The following is an 18,756-nucleotide window of genomic DNA, read 5'->3' as shown; positions in this document are numbered from 1 at the left end:
TAAAATTCTTCTGTTACACTGATTTGTAAGTTTCTTGTTCTTCAGTGAAAAATAAACTGATTGCAAAAGGTAATGCAGAATTTGCACTAAATGTTGCTTTGCAGTGGAGAGACTTAATGCTTTATGTCTAAGCGTCTTCTGCCCTCCATTCTGTTTCTTACTGTTTGGGTGGTTTTTTACTTTTTCTTCTATATTCTATTCCTCTTTATTACTAGCTTCTCTTACCTCCAGCTACACCAATAAATTTTTCTGTGTCTTTGGAATATATCAATACTTCATTTGCCTTTGTAGTTTTTGGTTGAAAATAAATTGCTATGGATTTTCATTAGATCCAAAAAACCTATTTAAATAGGCTAGTAAACAGGTATCAGTATAAGTCCACTTATTTAGTAATATCACACATAGTCCAGAAATTTTAGTATTTGATACAGACTCATTTGAGGGACATAACCTGCTCTTATTAAATCACCAACTGTTATGAGTGAGTGTGACTCAGAATGCTAATCCAAGTTTCATAAATGTGTTACCTAAAAGGTAGGAAGCCATCAAAATAAGGTTGGTTTATACTGTATTTTTAAAAATTAATATCCAAGACCTTAGGACTTTTAAGAGGCTTGCAAAGGTTTCTTCTAATTGCTATTGGTACGAATAATGAAACAGTTGACAGAGGCTAAATCGAGACAAGCTTCTATTACCAGTGCCATTTTTGTGACCGAAAATGTTTTAGGACTCAACGTTTTCTCTTCCCAGACAGCTATTTTAGAAGCAAAGATAAATTATTTCAGAATTGTCCATTTGACAGGATTACTTAAAGGGACTGACGGCATAGCAGAGGAGCAAACGAGGAGCTGATTACTGTACCGCGTAACCTGGACATTGTCAGTGGCCCCCTGCAAACGCAGTGTTACGAGGATGAGCTAATTCACATGATGGGGCTTTGAGAAGTGCAGAGCTCTATATGAGGGCTGAGTTGTAGAAGAGCAACATCATTTTTATCACTTTGCTTGTTTGGAGTGAGGACAAACTGGAAATTCAGAGTTCTAAAGAATAGGGCTTAAGCTGTTTTCTCCTGGGACCTCTACAACATGGAATAGCCACTCGTAGAAAAGTGATGGGGAGTGAGGCTCACTCGGCCTGCCTTCACCATGCCCCCCGCTTAGCCTTCTCATGTCCAGCAAGGAGCGTCTGCTTCATTCAGGGTCATTATGAAGATTCCACAAACTATAAGGTCTCTATGTGTAGGAGGCCAGCAGCAGGAGCTTCTTCGAGGTCACAGTGCCTCACAGTAGCGTCCTGCTCTTCAATGAGGGACTCTAGCAGCGTCACATGGTCTTCTCTCCGGAGGCTGCTAAATCAGTCCAGGTCAGCTAACTGTTGAGGATATGGAAGTGATTCTCATCCTCTGAGGACAAATGCTTTGGTATCTCTTGGTAAGGAGGGGACCATATACCCCACCTTACCTGTGACAGTCGCGATTTGTGCTTGTTGTCCTGGCATAATTATTAATAGAGTTCCTTCTTTTCACACATCATAATTTAAACGATAATATCATTCTAATTGTGAGTTTTGCTTGTTATCATTCATGTGTTTTTCCAATTTCACAAATCTGTAATACTTATTTAACTTGACTTATGATTTTGAATGGCAGCAGTTCTTAGTAGAAGTACATTGAGTCTAAGCTCATTCAGAGTTTTACCTCTTACAGTTGAAGTAGGACTCAGTAAAAAGTGTAAGAAATGATCATATGATACACTCTTCTCCCTCGCCCCTAGAAGTAGTTTTCATATCCAGAGATTATAATTTCACTGATATGGCAACATTTCGATTTTTGTCTTTTGGCATGTTAAGATTTACAAATGAAAAATTGCCAATATAAGTTTCTTCAGAAAAATTAAAAGAAAACATATTTGTTTTTATCTCACAGACTATTAACTATTAACTAATAGTTAATGTTTGTTATGCTTTGTCGTTTCTATGGCTCAGATAAATAATCAAATATTATCTTACAGTGTATTCACAGAGATGTAAAACCTGAAAATATTTTAATAACTAAGCAAGGAATAATCAAGATCTGTGACTTTGGGTTTGCACGAATTCTGAGTAAGTCGTAACTTCTTACTAACATCCAATTCAGATGATTATGAAATAATCAAGTTTAAATTCTTACTTTAAATATGGAATGTATGCTAAGTGTTGTGTTGTTATTTAAAATGGAAAATCTCACTTTAACCTTTAGTCACTACATTAGTTTGCACTTCAGCTCCACTCCATTCAACTAGAATTTATTGGATGTCACATTTACATGCTTTGCCCCATTGAAGAGGAAAAGAATTATAAAACGTATTTCTGCTCTTTATACACTTATAAACTTAAATAAAAGAGACAAAAGAATAACACAAGATAATTGGCAGTAAAGTACAGACGTGAAGGTACAGATGGTCCCCTGGCGAGGGTGTTCATGTGGCTAGAGTAGTGTAAAAACCTTCCTAGAGCTGGTGAGACTAGAGTAACGAAGAGAGGATTCAGAGATAGTGCCAAGAAAAGAAAATCATTCCAGACAGGGAGGAACCAAAGGGAAAAAGCGACAAATCAGCATTTCTTCCCGAATCTAGAAGCATGCAGATTGTTTTAGCAACATATACGTTGCAAGTGGCTGTGTACATAATTAGTATCCTGATAGGACCCAGACACAGGTGCCTTAACAGTGCATTTAGAAGATGGCTTAGACTTGAAGTTATATGACAGGAATTCTCGATCCCCACGCCCTCTGCTGGGATTTTATAGATGTTACCTAGCTACGGTGGCTTTGGAAGCTGAATTTACTGTCTGAGTGCACAGTGTAACTATTTACTCAGTGCTTCACTGCATTAACTGATAGGAATGTGTGGCCTCTGAGAGTTTTTGTAGCTTACTTGAATGCCTGACCTGTTCTTGGGATTAGGTAACATGTTCGGAGAATGTGACCTACCTCATGTGCGTGATTCGTTTGCAGTTCCAGGAGATGCCTACACTGATTATGTTGCTACAAGATGGTACCGAGCTCCTGAACTTCTCGTGGGAGATACTCAGTATGGTTCTTCTGTCGACGTATGGGCTACCGGTTGCGTTTTTGCAGAGCTCCTGACAGGCCAGCCACTCTGGCCTGGAAAATCAGATGTGGATCAACTTTATCTGATAATCAGAACACTGGGTAGGGGTTGCACTTTATGACTTTCAGAATTGCTGTATTGTTACAGTAATAGCATGTCATTATAATGAACAACAGGAGCTTTCTTGCCTCTCCAATGTGCTGCTCTGGATGGTTGTTCTGGGTTGTAGCCAAAGCCCAACCCTTTCTTCAATATGTATAGCCATTACTCTCTCACTGAGGAATTTTCAGCTGCCTTTCCAAGTAAGCCACTTAGCCATGGAATAAGCTATACATTTACTTTCCATATTGGGCTAAGATAGGGCTAAAGATATATGTCAGCTGCATAGAGCTTGCTCTTAAGTGATACTCGATCAAATATAGTTTCTTTCCACTACGAAAGAAGGTTTTCCTCCTTTAGAGAAGAAATCAGCAAATTTTCTATAAAGGGCCAGATGGTAAATATTTTAGGTTTGCAGACTATACAGTTTCTGTTACAACCTCTCAACTCTGCTCCTTTGTATAGTACTGAAGAATTTATAAATTCTTTCACACACATTATCTCTTTCAGTCTTAAGAAAAGCTCGTCAAAGACATTATGACACTTTTCATTGTGCCTGTTTTAGAAATAAGAAACTGAGGCTCAGGGAGCTTCCATGATTGGCTTAAAGTCGTACAACCAATTAAGTGCAGAATAGGAACGGGACTCAAGGGATCTCTTTTTCAAGTGTCAACATCCTCAGCAGTTGTCTACTTCCACCTGGTTAGAAGACAGTATAACCCAAAAAGTTAGCTGCAGCTTTACTCCAACAGCATGGATGCAAAGAAAGTGATACCCCTACATACAACATTTGCATTTGGTTCCAATGCAATCTTCTGGACTGTTCTGCAGCATGAAAAATGTGGGGTAGAGTATCACCACAGTCCACACCGTAAGTGTATATTGTTTGACTGCTTTCCTGAAGGGATTGTGGGAGGCTCAGGGAGCCAAACCTGAGTTTGAATCCTAGGTCTGTCATTAAATGACCGTGTGATTTAAGACAGGTTAGTAAAACTTTGAGCCTCGTTCTCCTCCTTAGTACAGTGGAGATTAAAAATAGCAACCATCGTAAGATCATTATGACATTACATGAGATCAAGTGTATAAAGTCCTCCTCACTGTTTTCTTACCTCCTTTTTGGAGGGAGGCTAAATGGCAGACCAACCTATGTGTGGCAGAGAGAGTCGTGTGAGAGAATTGACCCTACTGAAAAGACGTGTTTCTGCAGTGACCTTCACCTCCCAAGTCTGGAGGTAGCAATTAGGCTCAGAATTTCTTTCATATCAGGACCTCAGAAGTTAGCCAGTTAAATATTACATTATTTTTACTAAACTTCTGAATTATGCGGTTTGTATTTTACAGGAAAACTTATCCCAAGACATCAATCTATCTTTAAAAGTAACCAATTTTTCCGTGGCATCAGTATTCCTGAACCAGAAGACATGGTAACTGCTCGATTTTGGATGTTTAATTATCTGTGTTGCTACTTTCTTTAAAAGGGTAGTTGTTTGTTTAATATTTGTGCTTTTGGTTCCTGTTTTCCTTATAACACACTAACAGATGAAAAAAGCTATATAAAAACTATACAGACTTAATTAGGAGGCTTATAAAGTTTGCTTGTCCTATGCAAAGGTTAATTTAATGTTAAATTTGAAGCGAGAGTATATTTAGTCCCTTACATAAATACCTTGATCTTTTTAGTCAAAACATTAGAGTATCTTTTCCTGAAATAATTATTTATTCATAAACAATTCTTACTGTAGTCTTCTCTATATTGAAAAAAATACACTCTGTTATTCAGCATGTGAAACAAAGCTTAAATCAATAAAAACCATTTCTTCACAACATGTATTTTCACATGGAAGGTCTTTGTACAAAATGATCCTCATTGTATCCAAATCAGAACTTCAAACCATGATGCCCACCTCCACACTCTTGCTGTAAGCCTTGCCTTTCTTTGGGACTATATCAGTGACTACTTGATGCTCTGACTCTGTAGACATCAATTTCCTGTCTGTGTTACTTAACTCTGGGCTATCATGTGTAAAACTCCATGTGGTCTAGATACTGCCTACAGAATGAAAGGACTGTCAAGAAAGACATGTGTCCACACTCAAGATGTGTTGGAGCCTGAATGGTGCAAGGATGAGGAAAGTGTAAAGCCAGATCGTGATTTATGGCACAGTGAGCAATCTGAGGACCAGGTGGTCCTAGCTATGTCTAGGCACCCTCTTTGTTTTACATTTATGTTATATAATACCTTGATTTATATATTGGATTTCTTATATTTGTTAAAGTTCTTAACAAAGAAAAGATTGAAAGTCAAATTATAATGCTAGAGATTGAATTACAAAAGGATATATAATTTAAAGAACAAAATGCAAGTCCACTTGTACCTGCTACCTAGTTAAAGAAGAATATTACCATTATCTTGAAGCCTCCCCCTTCCTACATACTCCTCCTCAATCCCATCCTCTTCCCTCCTTACTATTCTGAATTTTGTGTTTATCATTTTACTGCTTTCTGTAGGGTTCTTACTCATGTAGTTCAATGTATTTTCATTAATGTGCAAAGCATCTCTATAAGTAGATCAGGCCACAGGTATTATAGTACTTGTAGGATTTCAGAAGGAGACGTTTAGAACTCACATTTACCAACCATCAATTGCAAGACATTGTGAAATTAAGAAAATAACTCTGTTTTCTGTCTTTCAAATCTTTACATGGTGTAAAATTATGTAAAATATGATTTAAAAATTTTTTCAAGAAATTATCTAACCTAGTACAGGCCTTTCTTCAAAGCGTTCTTATTACTAATAAACATTACTTTGTTATTTTGTAACATTGAAATTCTTTACTTTGTTTTCTAGGAAACTCTTGAAGAAAAGTTCTCAGATGCTCATCCCGTGGCTTTGAATTTCATGAAGGTACTCAAAAATCAGTTATAACCATTACTGACTGCAAATTGTACTGACTGAAGCTGATAACTCTGGGAGGGATGGACAGCAGGGCAAATAATGTGAAGTAAGATGTAGCCACTGAAGCAGTAATCTTTCTAGCATACCCACTAAAATGAGTAGAAGATGAAAGAGTATAATTACGGTTTGCTGTGATGAACACCATTACTTCTTTTGCATCCATTAGGTAATTTAAATAAGTTAGTATATTCAGACTATGGAAATTATGAGGATGAATACACTCCTTAAGTTTGAAAGTCTAGAACTGTACTGTCCAATATAATAGCCACTATGTGTTACTGTTGAGCACTTGAAATAGGGCTAATTTGAATTCAGATGTACTAGATTTCTATGAAAATCACTATAAACAGGTTAAAGGGGGTGGCTCCATAGTGTAGTGGTTAGCATGTCTGCTTTACATGTGGAAGGTCCTGTGTTCATGCCCCAGGTGGAGCCACAGACCATACCCCGGGTGCGCCAGGACCCAGGTGCACTCTGCGAGTGTGTGGGAGGAGACACCCCTCCTTCAGAGATCCAGTTGTTGAGGGGGAAACGGCAGCATCCATAGGTCAGGGGTGGAAGTGGGTGACGGGGGGAAAGAATTCAAAAGGAGGGGGGGAACAGTATAAAATATTCCATTAACAATTTAAAATATTAGTTACGTATTGAACTGATAACATTTAGATATGGTGTTAAATAAAATTTTTAGTTATTCTTTTAAAAAAATTAGTAAACCAGGCAAAGTCAGAGCCAGGTAGACACCATATATAGCCCCTGCACCAGTCCCAAAAGAAGTAGTCAAACAAAGGACAAATTCTAATAAAAAGTAGAAGAAACTCACCTATGACCAGTCTGCCATTCCTGCTTGACCAACCGAGGCCATGCTAGACGTGACTCTTCCATCCAAAGTGAATACTGAAAGCCCAAAGGGGATAAGACTGGAGACAGCAGTAAGGGTATGTATGTGTCTTTAACAATCAGCTAGTTCTGCTCATAGCTGTGGTTTCCATACCGTTCATCAGAACGATCTGGGAGCTTGTTAAACACACACATTCCAATATCAAACCTCAGATTACGGAACAGAATCTCTATATATAGGACCTTGGAATTTGTATCATTAAACATCCCCCTAGGTGATTATGATACGCAGCTCAGTTTGAAATTCCTCTGATCTAGAAGGAAGAGCTGTCTGGATGATTTAGAGTGAACTTTGTAGACCAGCCTTTGTAGAGCCAGTTGACGCCAAGGCGCTATCCAGGGTGCTGGATTCCTTCAGTCTGAGTCCTCCTGAGATTTGGAGCCTGATACCTCTGCACTCCCAGACTGCCCTTACCACTACTCCACTCGACCTCAGCTGCCTTCTTCCTGTCTCAGTACTCCAACCTGCCTTAACCCAGCACTCTGCAGGCCTTCTCCTGGAAGCCCAATTTTCTGACCTTGTTCTGGACAGGCGGTTCTGATGACCTACAACTTAACAAAACCCAAGGCAGAGGGAGATGGAGGAAGATGTCAAGCACTGCAAGCCCAACCCATTCTCAGGTGGAGCCCAAGCCTTTCTCTGGTTTCTCCTCCAACTAATCAGAAAGGAAAGCTTCCTAGACAGCACCTCCAGGGCGTGAAAACTCCCAAGGTATAGAATAGACTCTCTGTCCTCATCTCCAAAGCTGAAGTGCCCTGCTGACCTGCCCAAGGTTCTGGGTGAAGATAGTTTTGTCACTTAAATATTTGATTTAGACCCATAATGTTAGACCTGAGACCCAAGAACTCTAAGTGCATCAAGGATCGTGCTATCCCTTGGGTTCTAGACACCTGCCCCATGGTAGATAAAGGCAGGCTTTCTTTCATTAATAGCAAATCAGACATATTTAACAACAAATAATTGCCAGCTACCTTAACAGGTAGTTATGCTGTGAGACTGGGTCATAATCTGTAGGGAATTGCTCAAGTAGGTGAAGTGCCAGCCCATGACAGTGCCAAGGACAGTGGTGGCATGCAGCGGCCAATATATGGTAGATATTTTGTGTTCTCTTCATTAGGTTTTAAATGAGACAATGGGTGTAGTATATACATATTTTTTATTACTCATTAGTTTTATAGCCATAAGTATCCTATCACTATGGCAGTTTTATCTGGTCATCAAGAAGAAGACTGTAGACTATTGGAAATTTTGTTGAAGAGCTTTCTGTGAAATTTGAACTAAAATAACCGAGCAGGATGTTGTTCCAGCCCAGGTCCTATGGAGGAGTTCATCTTTAACAATCTCTTCTTAGAATCTAAAAATGCTCTTTTAAAAAAAAATCCATAGGTATTTAGTGATTGACTAGATTTCAATAGACTGAAAGTAATTGAATACAAAGAAGTGAATGAATTAAGATATAATTGCAAATTAAACTGATGATGATTCAGCCCTGGAGAGTGAAGTAGAGGAGGGTGGCAAAGAGGAGAGGTACCTCTATTAGATTCCTAGGGCTGTTATAGCTAAGTACCAGAAACAGGGTGGCTGAAAACAACAGTTTATTCTCACAGTTGTGGAGACTAGCAATCTAAAACCGAGGTGTTGGCTGGGCCATGCTTTTTCCAAAGCTTCTAGGGAAGGATCCTTCCTGGCCTCTTCCAGCTTCTGAGAGTCCCAGACATCCCTGGGCTTGTGGCAGCAAAATGCCAATCTCTGCCTCTGTCTTCACATGGTGTATGCTCTGTGTGTCTGTCTTTGCATTGTCTTCTCTCTTCTTATAAGGACACCAATCATTGGAATAGGTCCCACCCTACTCCAGGATGATCTCATGTTAACTAATTATATCTGCAGAAACTCTATTTCCAAATAAGTCACATTAGGAGATTTTGGGGGTGAGGACTTCAACAAATATCAGGAGGAGGGGTGGACTGTTCAACCCATAACAGTGCCCTGGAGACAAAGCAGGATATTAAGTAGGCCACTGCAATGTGGGTCTGGAGTTCAAAAGAGAGGTCTGGACCAGAAATACACATGTGGAAGTCTCTGGTAAACATTGACTATTGAAGCCATTGAGCATCAGTAAGATTAGCTAGAAATTTAGAACAGAGGAAAAGAAAGGGGAACCTAGGATTGAGCCTTGCGGAATTTCTTGCAACCATTGTGGAAAAGAAGGTAAACTAGGAAAGGTTGATTTGCCAAGAAATGGCCAGGAAATAGGAGGATGAAAGCCATCAGAGAAGCCAAAGGAAGAGTTATAAGAAGGACGTGGTTAGCACTATCTAACATGATTGAGATGAGGACGCAAAAACATTAAAGATGTGGAAGTAGAGATCGTAGGTGTGACTAACATAGCCACTTAAGTGGAATGATGGAGGCAGAAGCAGAATGAAGCGATGAAGAGATAGACTGCCACAGTTATGAACAAGTACTGGTAATATACAAACTGAAAGAATTTCTGTACTCATATTTTTTCTATCAAGTTGGTATTCAGAGTTTTGGGCACAGTAACAAAAAAGTCCCCTCTTTTAACATCTTTGCTTTTCTTCCAAAGGAGTGTCTGAAGATGAATCCGGATGACAGGTTAACATGTGCCCAACTCTTGGAGAGCCCCTACTTTGATTCTTTCCAAGAGGACCAAATTAAAAGAAAAGCACGTAATGAAGGAAGAAACAGAAGACGTCAGCAGGTACCTCCATTCAAAAGTTAAAAGTGCTATAAAATGATTTTTTTTTTTCTTTTTTCTACCTTTCGAAGTGAGACTGGGTGGACACTGAGACCTTATCTTTGCACTGGTTTAGTTGCATTTATTTACTTAATACTGATGATCGATGTAATAAAATCATAAAATTATGAAAACATCCAGGTTGTTACAAAATCTTATTCTAAAAACACTTAAATCAAATTATCGCACAACTCTTTTGTTATACTTACTGACTATCCCACCCACCAGATCATGCACCCAAAACACAACGGCTTCATAAAACTCTCATTGGAACAGGACTAAGTTTAACCTGCACTGCAGAGCAATCCCAGTACCTTTCTGTATCTTCCAGATGCTCAATAAAGGAAACTTGACTCTTACATCTTTCCAGCTAGCACAGGCACCTAAGTCTGCCTTTCTTAGATTTTTTTTCTGGAAGCTAAGGACACCTCTGGCCAGATACAAAGGATAAAATTCAGAGACCTGGGAACCACATTCTATCCTCAGATGTGCCAGTATTGCAGGAAAATATGGTGAATATGATGAAAAACATTGATTCTGCAGTTCATTAGGCTATTACTCTTTACCTGCTTTCAGAAAACTTTGAAGTTAAAACATGAACTCCATGGAAATAAGTTTGTTTGGGTTTTTTTCCCCTTCATCTTGTATCCTCAGCAGCTTAAACAATATCTGTCATTTAGAAAGTACTAATAAACATGATCCAAATAAATAAATCGACGAGCACTACTTATTAGTAAGCCAAGATGGTAACTTTTAATTTGTGAGAGAGAGATCATCATCCCATTTCTGTTTGCATAATCTTCTACCTTCGATCTACTTTTTGGTCATTTATCTTCTCACAAACATGTCCCAAAAAAGGAAGAAGGCGGTCCGTCTTTTTTTTTTTTTTTCAACTGTTTGATAGATAAAAATAGAAGTTTATTGGGAGAGAAAGATCAAACTAACCAATAAGAAGAAATGTTAGGATGACTTTTGTGTGTCCAAAATCTCTGGGTCCCCAAATTCTTATTACACAGACCATTTTACCTTTTACTGTTGGTTACGTGTTTGTTAGTTAAGCCCAGTACGGTTTACTTAAGTAACCAAAAGATCGGGGTTAAGTCTGAAGCAACAATCTGAAATACAGTGTGAATCGTGTGTAAAAACACTGTCCCCTTACCGTTGGCCTGTGAGGGTGGACAGCGGCAGCGCCCCAGCCTGCCTCCTGGCCCCTGATTCACGTTCTCCCATTCTCGCCTCGAAGGGTATCCTAGAATAAGTAATAGAACCTAATGTTCAAGTATCAGAATATCACAATTTTTGGAAAGGTAACCCTGCTTAATTTTAATTGATGTCTTTTGACATCTTTGTACCGTTACGTATCCTTTTTTTTTTTACCACCCTTAAATCAAACCGTACCAATAGGAATTGTTTTCAATTTACTTTCTCATTTTTGTCTTGTTCTGCTAATAGAATCAACTGTTGCCTCTCATACCAGGAAGCCACATCTCCCCCACACCTGATGGAAGAAAACAAGTCCTCCAGTTAAAATTTGATCATCTTCCAAACATTTAGGAAAATGTTCTTTTAAGTGGAAAGTAATTTAATATGTACACATTTTTTTTGTACAAGAGAGATAGGAATTCTCAGTATTTCAAATGCAAATGAGCCATATGAAAATTAAGATGCCTTTCTAGAATTGTTTTGCTCTGATCATTACTGATTCCTCTGCCCATGCTTTTTACATGCCAACTTTATCTTTTAGAACATTTTCTTTAAATGTTATAAAGTCTGAAACTGCACATATGGAGGAGACGTTTTCAATTTCATCAGAGCCGCCCCTCTTGAGGCAATTTATATTGAGAATTTGTGGGCTTATACTTTGATTTATGAAAAAGATTTATGTTTTTCATCTTTCTTCAGTTAATCACATAATGTCTTAGAGCAATCAGCTTGTCTGTTTGATTTGTTGTTTGTGTAAGGAATAACATTATATTTCTGCATTTTAATTCACTCTTATTGTAATTCTGTTGAGTAATGCTGGTATTTTATTCTGTGTTTTTATATTGGTGTAGAAAAGAAACCTTGAAATGTCATCTAGGCTTATTTCTTGATTCAAGGGCAGGCTCTACTTTCTCTGTCTCATGAGACATTGACAATTCTATTTTTAAAGCTAGCTAGAGAAGATTCCATACATTTACATAGCCAATAGTGGATGAACCACAAGGAATACCATTCTCATAAGATCCGAGGATAACTGACTGCTGACTCTACTGCTGTCCTTCGATACATCACAGTCTCTTAACCCTTTTCTCCTCATGACAAAATCATCTCAGTACATAAACCTATCTTCATGGGTGTATTTTCTAAATGGTTTATTGTCAACAGTCTCTTCCAAACATTTGCATCCACAGCCTCTATGAATCTGTGCAGCCCTAAACCTATGCTTCGTGATCAAGTCAGGTATGTAAACGTTTCTGAGAACAGGAAGATAATCTTTCACTTAACTTCATTTTGTTTCTCTTACCAAAAAAAGAAGTAAACAAACAAAACACCTCAATAGGTGCGCCCAACTTATATTGGAATATTTTCCCAAGTAAATTTGACAGACAAACCTACCTATGTACATACATATTTACATATATATACAATATTTATCATTATAAATTCTGAAGCACCATGATAGATGCTTTGTATCCTGGACATCTAAGAATGATGCAGAATGTCTAAAGTACTTTTACTTTGTTAACAAGGAATTCATGTGAAATAATAGCATGGGGCTGTCCATCACTGTCTAGCATAAAGACACAAAATAGTCGTGTTTCTATCAATAAATATTATTTCATTAACTCTTTTCTGCTCCTGGGCTTGGTGCGCTCACCTGAACAATGTCAATTTCTCCAAATATACATAATTCCAAAAATGTCTTGTGTCTGGTACCAAGACAGCAAGCATAAATTGTTTTTAAGAAAACACAGTAACACCTTATGTTCATCTCTAAATGTTTATTGCACTCATAAACCTGGCTATGGAAACTTCCAGAGACTCTCATTCAGTTATTAGGGAGTTTCTCTTCACGAAGGAATTATGGCATCTAAGCAGTAATTCCTCGCTTACTGGAATGACACTGGAATAAGTGGGCTTATTTGGCCATTTAACATTCCGAGTATGAATATAAGCTGCTAGGGACTTATTTTCATCTTATCAAGAATGTGCCTCTTCAGAATTGTATGTTTCTTGCATTTTTAATAAGGTGATACCACAGGTACCAGGAAAATGAGAAATAAAAGATCAAAGGGAACATTGCTGAAAGATTTATTTTTAGCCTTCATATTTTTTTTATCATGTAAACCTTCTTATTGCCAAACCAGTCATGCTGCTCCAGTTCTCCTAAGTGTGTATCTTATATATTTAATAACACACACACATTCAGAAATAAGAAGACAGCACAAGACTCCATTACCCATTTTTCTTAATGGTAATTGTGCCTCAAACAACAATAGAGTTTTTGGCAGGAGTCAGTAGGGTGACTGTCTTCCCTTACTTTTGCTCACATTTAAGAATGAATTCGAACTAGCATTTTACAATTGTTTTCCCTTAGACAGACCTATCATTTAGGTATCACTGGAGAAGAGAAAGCATCCACATTTAGTGCTTAGAAAAATGTTCTGAGCAGGCATATTACCAGGAAGAAAAATACTCTTCTGATGGCATTTGCATACCCGACTTCCCTGGGTGCCCCAGGCCACATAGCACTGCTGCTGCCTGAATCACACAGGTGCACAGATCTCAAACTGCAACTCCTGTTTTCAGTGCATGTTTCTCATGTCTGTACTACCCAGATTTTTTTTTTTTTTTTTTTTTGCATTTCTCAGCCACATGGAAGACAGTTGCACTTCAATGTCTAGTACCCAATTTAAGTAATGACTTGTAAAACTTATCCTCAGCAAGTAGTCTTGCCCCAGGATCCTCACAGAAGCCCACACAATTCTGTGACCATGCGTTTCCTTCACAGCCTTGTATAGTTTCTGATTTACCTGGGACTTGCGTCACTCGTGTCAGCTTTTTAATTTATTTATATAGCTCCATTTTGGCGCTGTCCAAGTATCATACTGCCATAGTGAGTGACACCACCTGAATTCTCCCTTTTCTCTACCTCAGCCTTACCTCTTTGCACCCTGGTTTCCTCCAACTTTCCACACACGTGCCTGAGAATCTCCAAGCAGTTTAGTTTAGTTAGTTTGTTTGTTTTTGCAGAGCACTTTAGAGAGAATTAAAAATTCAGACTCAACTTCTTCTTAGTACTCCTGCTGCTTGAGGAAGAAGAAAATACACCATAGGAAAAAAAAAAAAAGCACACATTTAATTAGACCTGTATCAGCCCTGTAATCCTATTTGCTTGGACTCTATCTTTGGCCTCCATTTCAGTCCTGGTGCTATGTGAATGTAGTAATTGTTCCAAATTGCCCCAACCACAAAGCCCTTTTAGGGGGTCGCTTTTTGAAGATTATTTTAACTAGACTGAATCATTGAAAAGTTGTTTTCAAGAGGCTTTTGAATGCTTTGAGTTAGGGTTAAAAACGAAGCACCGAGGCAGGGAATGAAGAGGTGAGTGGGAAGCAGGTGTTCGTTCTAAGTGAGCTGTCTCACTGCTCATCGTTGCTTGTGAAGATTTCTCAAACTACCAGACATAAGACAGTTATTTTGAAAAAAATTTCAATTGTGAAGATGTTTTATGGTTCTTTAGCTTACTTGCATAGAATTGCAGTTTTTTTTTCAAAAAGACAGTACTTTCTTATTCATTCGCGACCACCAATGATTTCAAATCATGGTTTTAGAACAAATGGCACAGAATTCTCCCCTCGCTTCAATTTTTTTTAAATTAAAACATACTACTGGAAGAGGAATGATCCTAGAATTCCACAAACAGTAAAATCTTAAAAAAATTGAGTCAACGTAAGCTGTAAGCTAAATAACAAATAGGTTTTTAAATGCATGTAGTTAAGACATAAAGATGAAATGTCACTTACAAGTTAATATTCTCGGGATATATGTGGTTGTCTTTGATTAAAATCAATAACTCAACAACTTCATTCTTGTTTTAATAGATGACTAAAAGTCTTTAAGAGTGATAGTGTAGAGAATAATAGAAATATTATTTGGTCTGGAAGTTAGAACACAGGTTTCCTGGCCTGGCTCGCAACTCTGTGTGGCCTTGTCACGACATTTAACTTTTCTGTGCCTTCATTTTCTCATTTATAAGAGAGTAGAGAAGCTAGACGATCTTAGGCTCTCCTTCAGCTCTAAAGTTCTGTGATCCTCTGCAGCACGCGGTGTGATGTATCTTCTACTAGCAGAGGCTTTCTAGAGGTTGTTTTTCGTTAACAATACCAAGATAAATTTTGGTGTTTATGATCTAGCCAGGAGCTAGGAGATCTCTCTTTCTTTCTCTCTCTCGTCTCTTTCTTGCTTGATTTCTTTGACACACACACGGACACACACTACTACTCCCTGCTAGTTCCATCAAGTCAATAGTACTTTTCAAAGAACCATCTAGTGGAGGTTAAATATAAATTAAAGTGGATTTTTAAAGCTAATTATCACTAGATTTTAATGTAAATAAAATGGGTGTACTTTTAAAATGCTAAAAAATGTGTAATATTCTTCAATGTTTTAATCTAACTCTAGCTTGGAAATGACACATATGCTGTGAAATATTAATTAAGATAACCATTAAGGCAAAGAACATTTGGTATATTTCTAACTTGAGTAAAACTTTTAGTAGTTTCTGTAAATGATAACTTAATGAAATTTTACAAATATATTTGAATTATATTGTTTTATGTTTCAGCAGCAGGGACTTGGGCTCAGTCAACTTTATATTTAACCTATAATTTACTCAAGCTGAGAATTGGTTACCCTACTTAACAGGCATATAAATGACTTGTATTTAAAAAGTTAAAAGTTTTCTGTTGTGAACACTAGTCACTGACCATATCTCTCAATATTGTCACATTGAAGATGTTATGTGTCTACTTATTATTTTAGAACATACTACTATAGAAGCAGATCTATTTTAGATCACATGAAATTACAGCTCTATGTTAATTAGCAGTCGATAATTAGCACAATGGTAATTGATGCTACTGGAAACAATTCACTACAAAGCCTTTTTAGTTGTTTTATGTTAACTATATAAATACATAATATTTTTAAAATTTAGCTTAAGGTAGTTAGAAAACCTTAGTATGGGATTAAATACTTTGGTGACTTTATATTTGTATATATAACTTAATTCGAATATGTTTTTTAGCTTATTTTAATAAAAGTTAGAAATAGTTCTGTCTCTTTATTTCTGTTCAACTTAACTGTTAGTCCATTGCCTACCACTTTGTATTTAGGTAAGAACAACTGTCATCTTCATATAAATTCCAGAACTTGTTATTTAATTTTCCATCAGTTGAAATATCTGAACAGCTGACAGGACGATTCCTTTTTTTGTGGTTCGTGTTGGGAAGTTTTACAAATGGGAAACCTAACAAAATCTTTTCCACTCTGACCAACTAAGTGCTTATTCCTGAAAACATCTTTACAACTTTGTTTTGAGGCTGTAAAATTCTTCTTCTTTCAATTCATAAAAAAATTTCTCTGACTCTTGACAGTACTTAAGCTACAAGATAATGAAATTTTCTTGCAGCCTTCATTCCAGGCTATCACAGTACTTTCGGTTGTAGGTTTAAAAGGGTGAAAATGCTCAGGCCCTAACTTGAACTAATGATCAAAAGAGAGAGAAACAATTATTAAAATAATGAATTAAGGTCATTATTTAAATGTTTCAATCATTTCATTTTATTTTGAACTAACCTTTCTGCTTTCATTATTTTTAGTGGTGCTTATGTTTGGAAGAGTATAGTAGATTATTTCTGTCAACGACTGCAGCAATTTCTCCTATCCTGCACGCCTTTTTCAATCATACTTTGCCTCTCCTTTTGTCAAAAGGTGAAGTCTCCCTCCCTTCTCCTTGCCTTGTGACCTGTGACTTCCTTAGACAAATAGAATGCATCAGAGGTGCCGCTGTGCTATTCCTGGGCAAAGGCCTTGAAAGCCCAGGTAACTTCTGCTTTCTCTCTTTGGGGAAACCAGACACCATGCTATAAAGAAGCTTAGGCTAAACTTACAGATAATAAGATACCACATGGAGAGAAAGAGGCCACTGGAGGACCACCAAAGGGCCAGTGATGAGGGCAGAGCTTTCTCAAACCTTCCCACTCAGTGCAGCCACCAGCTGAATGTAGCCAAATGAGTGTCCCAAGCCAGCATCAAGTAGAACAAGATAACTGCCCAGCTGAGCCCAGTAAACTCACAGAATTATGAGAAATAATAAATCATTACTGTTTGAAGTCACCTACATTTTGACATGATTTGTTAGGTAGCGATAGATAACTGGAACAGTATATTTTTAAATGGTATACCATGTATTACCAGTTCTCAAATGATATGTACACTTAAAAGTAAGGCTTAGGGTCTGATGTTATTTATCCTAGAACTATACATTCTAGGGAATCTGAAAATCATTCTTCTCTGCTACCCACTGGCCTCTATCTATGGATCTTATTTATTTTAGTCAAGACTGCTATACTTCCTAGGAAAATATCACCTTCTTAGAAAACATATGTTAATGCCCCCATGCAGGAAATCTAAAACACCAAAATGAAGAAATAATCCAGACATTGTAGTTTACCAACGCTATGAGTACATTCTTGTACTTGATTTCTTTGCAGTGGCTTAAGACGAACCTTCCTTCCTTTTGCAAGAAAAATATTGACATCTGTGTTAGATAACTGGGTAAATGCCAGTCTGTTAGTTTTCTACCTTTAACAACCCCCTCCCCCCCCCCCCCAAAAAAAAGTCAATTGGAGTGTGGATGGATGTTTTTAATCAGTGCTCCTCACTCATCCTCCCATTCAGCAGACTTCAGCTAGGGATCATCTTGTGTGCTTTTAGGGAAAAGGCTCATCTAATTGCATGAAAAGAGTGTCTCATAAAAACAGTCTCTAGCACCTTTGAGTATTCAGGATGACTAATGTCATTGTCTTTCCACACTTTCCCTCTTTCTTGCTCAACTAGAAGGATGTCCCACCAGAGGTTAGATTTTGGCTTTGCCACTTACAGGTCATAAGCATCTTCAACTCTAAAATGAGAATATCACCTAAAATGAGAATTTTAACACCTGAGGTTGTATGTAGTATTAAATGAAACAATTATGTTAATAAGCTTTGTAATATAAGAGCTATATAAATGTTATTACTTTTATTACCCTCTAGAGCTTTCGGAATATATTAAAGCTACAGTTGATATGTGGTCCCTTGAAAGAAAGCCATAGACTTTTTTTAATACAGTGGTTAGTGTTTCCTCCCAAAGAAGCATGAGACTTCATCCTACTCAACTGTTCATATCTTCTATTTGGTAGTTTTTGCTCTTATCTTCCAGCAAACAGAAATGTCAAGTTTTTCTCTTTATACCAATTTAGTTTATTAATACTTTTTAAAATATTAGCTTCTTGTGTAGGAAACACTATCAGGTTACCAAGTACTGGGCAGAAACAGAAGAAAACAAGTCTTTAGTGGGATAAGTAGCCCCCAAAAAAGAACAGCCTAATGGAGTTAACCAGAGAGGCACAATTAAGACCTCACCAGAAAACCTAAAACACTAATACCAGCATCAGGAAATAATCTGACCATGATTCCAAGAGATTTCCTGAGGGCTTGGGATCACCACAGAGAAAAGAGTTGGGTCCTTCTCTGTGCCTTTACTCTGTTTTTCACTGTTTCCTGCACTGTCCCTCTCACTCTCTGCCATCTCTAGAGTGTTACCCCCTTTCTAATAAACTTTCCTTTTGACTCTTAAAAAAAGAAGAGTTGGCTGGAGAAATAAAACTAAATTTTGAAGAAAAAGCATTTTAGGTCTGGGAATACAC

At 37.6% G+C, this 18,756-nt stretch overlaps 1 protein-coding gene across 3 annotated transcripts in view; it reads left to right on the top strand.

Moving 5' to 3' along the window:
* Nucleotides 1-17,675, top strand: part of CDKL4 (cyclin dependent kinase like 4) — a 41,081-nt gene extending 23,406 nt beyond the window's left edge. For all 3 annotated transcript variants that reach the window (XM_016142260.2, XM_016142261.2, XM_016142262.2), the window contains 6 exons: nt 2,010-2,100; nt 2,993-3,190; nt 4,530-4,612; nt 6,037-6,093; nt 9,630-9,764; nt 11,253-17,675. In XM_016142260.2, the coding sequence (XP_015997746.1) occupies nt 2,010-2,100; nt 2,993-3,190; nt 4,530-4,612; nt 6,037-6,093; nt 9,630-9,764; nt 11,253-11,354 (666 nt within the window). In that variant the 3' untranslated portion in view covers nt 11,355-17,675. The remainder of the gene's footprint in view (nt 1-2,009; nt 2,101-2,992; nt 3,191-4,529; nt 4,613-6,036; nt 6,094-9,629; nt 9,765-11,252) is intronic.
* The last annotated feature ends 1,081 nt before the right edge of the window (nt 17,676-18,756 follow it).

This window comes from Rousettus aegyptiacus, unplaced genomic scaffold (assembly GCF_014176215.1).
Source record: "Rousettus aegyptiacus isolate mRouAeg1 unplaced genomic scaffold, mRouAeg1.p scaffold_m13_p_7, whole genome shotgun sequence".
NCBI lineage: Eukaryota > Metazoa > Chordata > Mammalia > Chiroptera > Pteropodidae > Rousettus > Rousettus aegyptiacus.
This window is presented reverse-complemented; position numbering and strand designations above follow the sequence as displayed.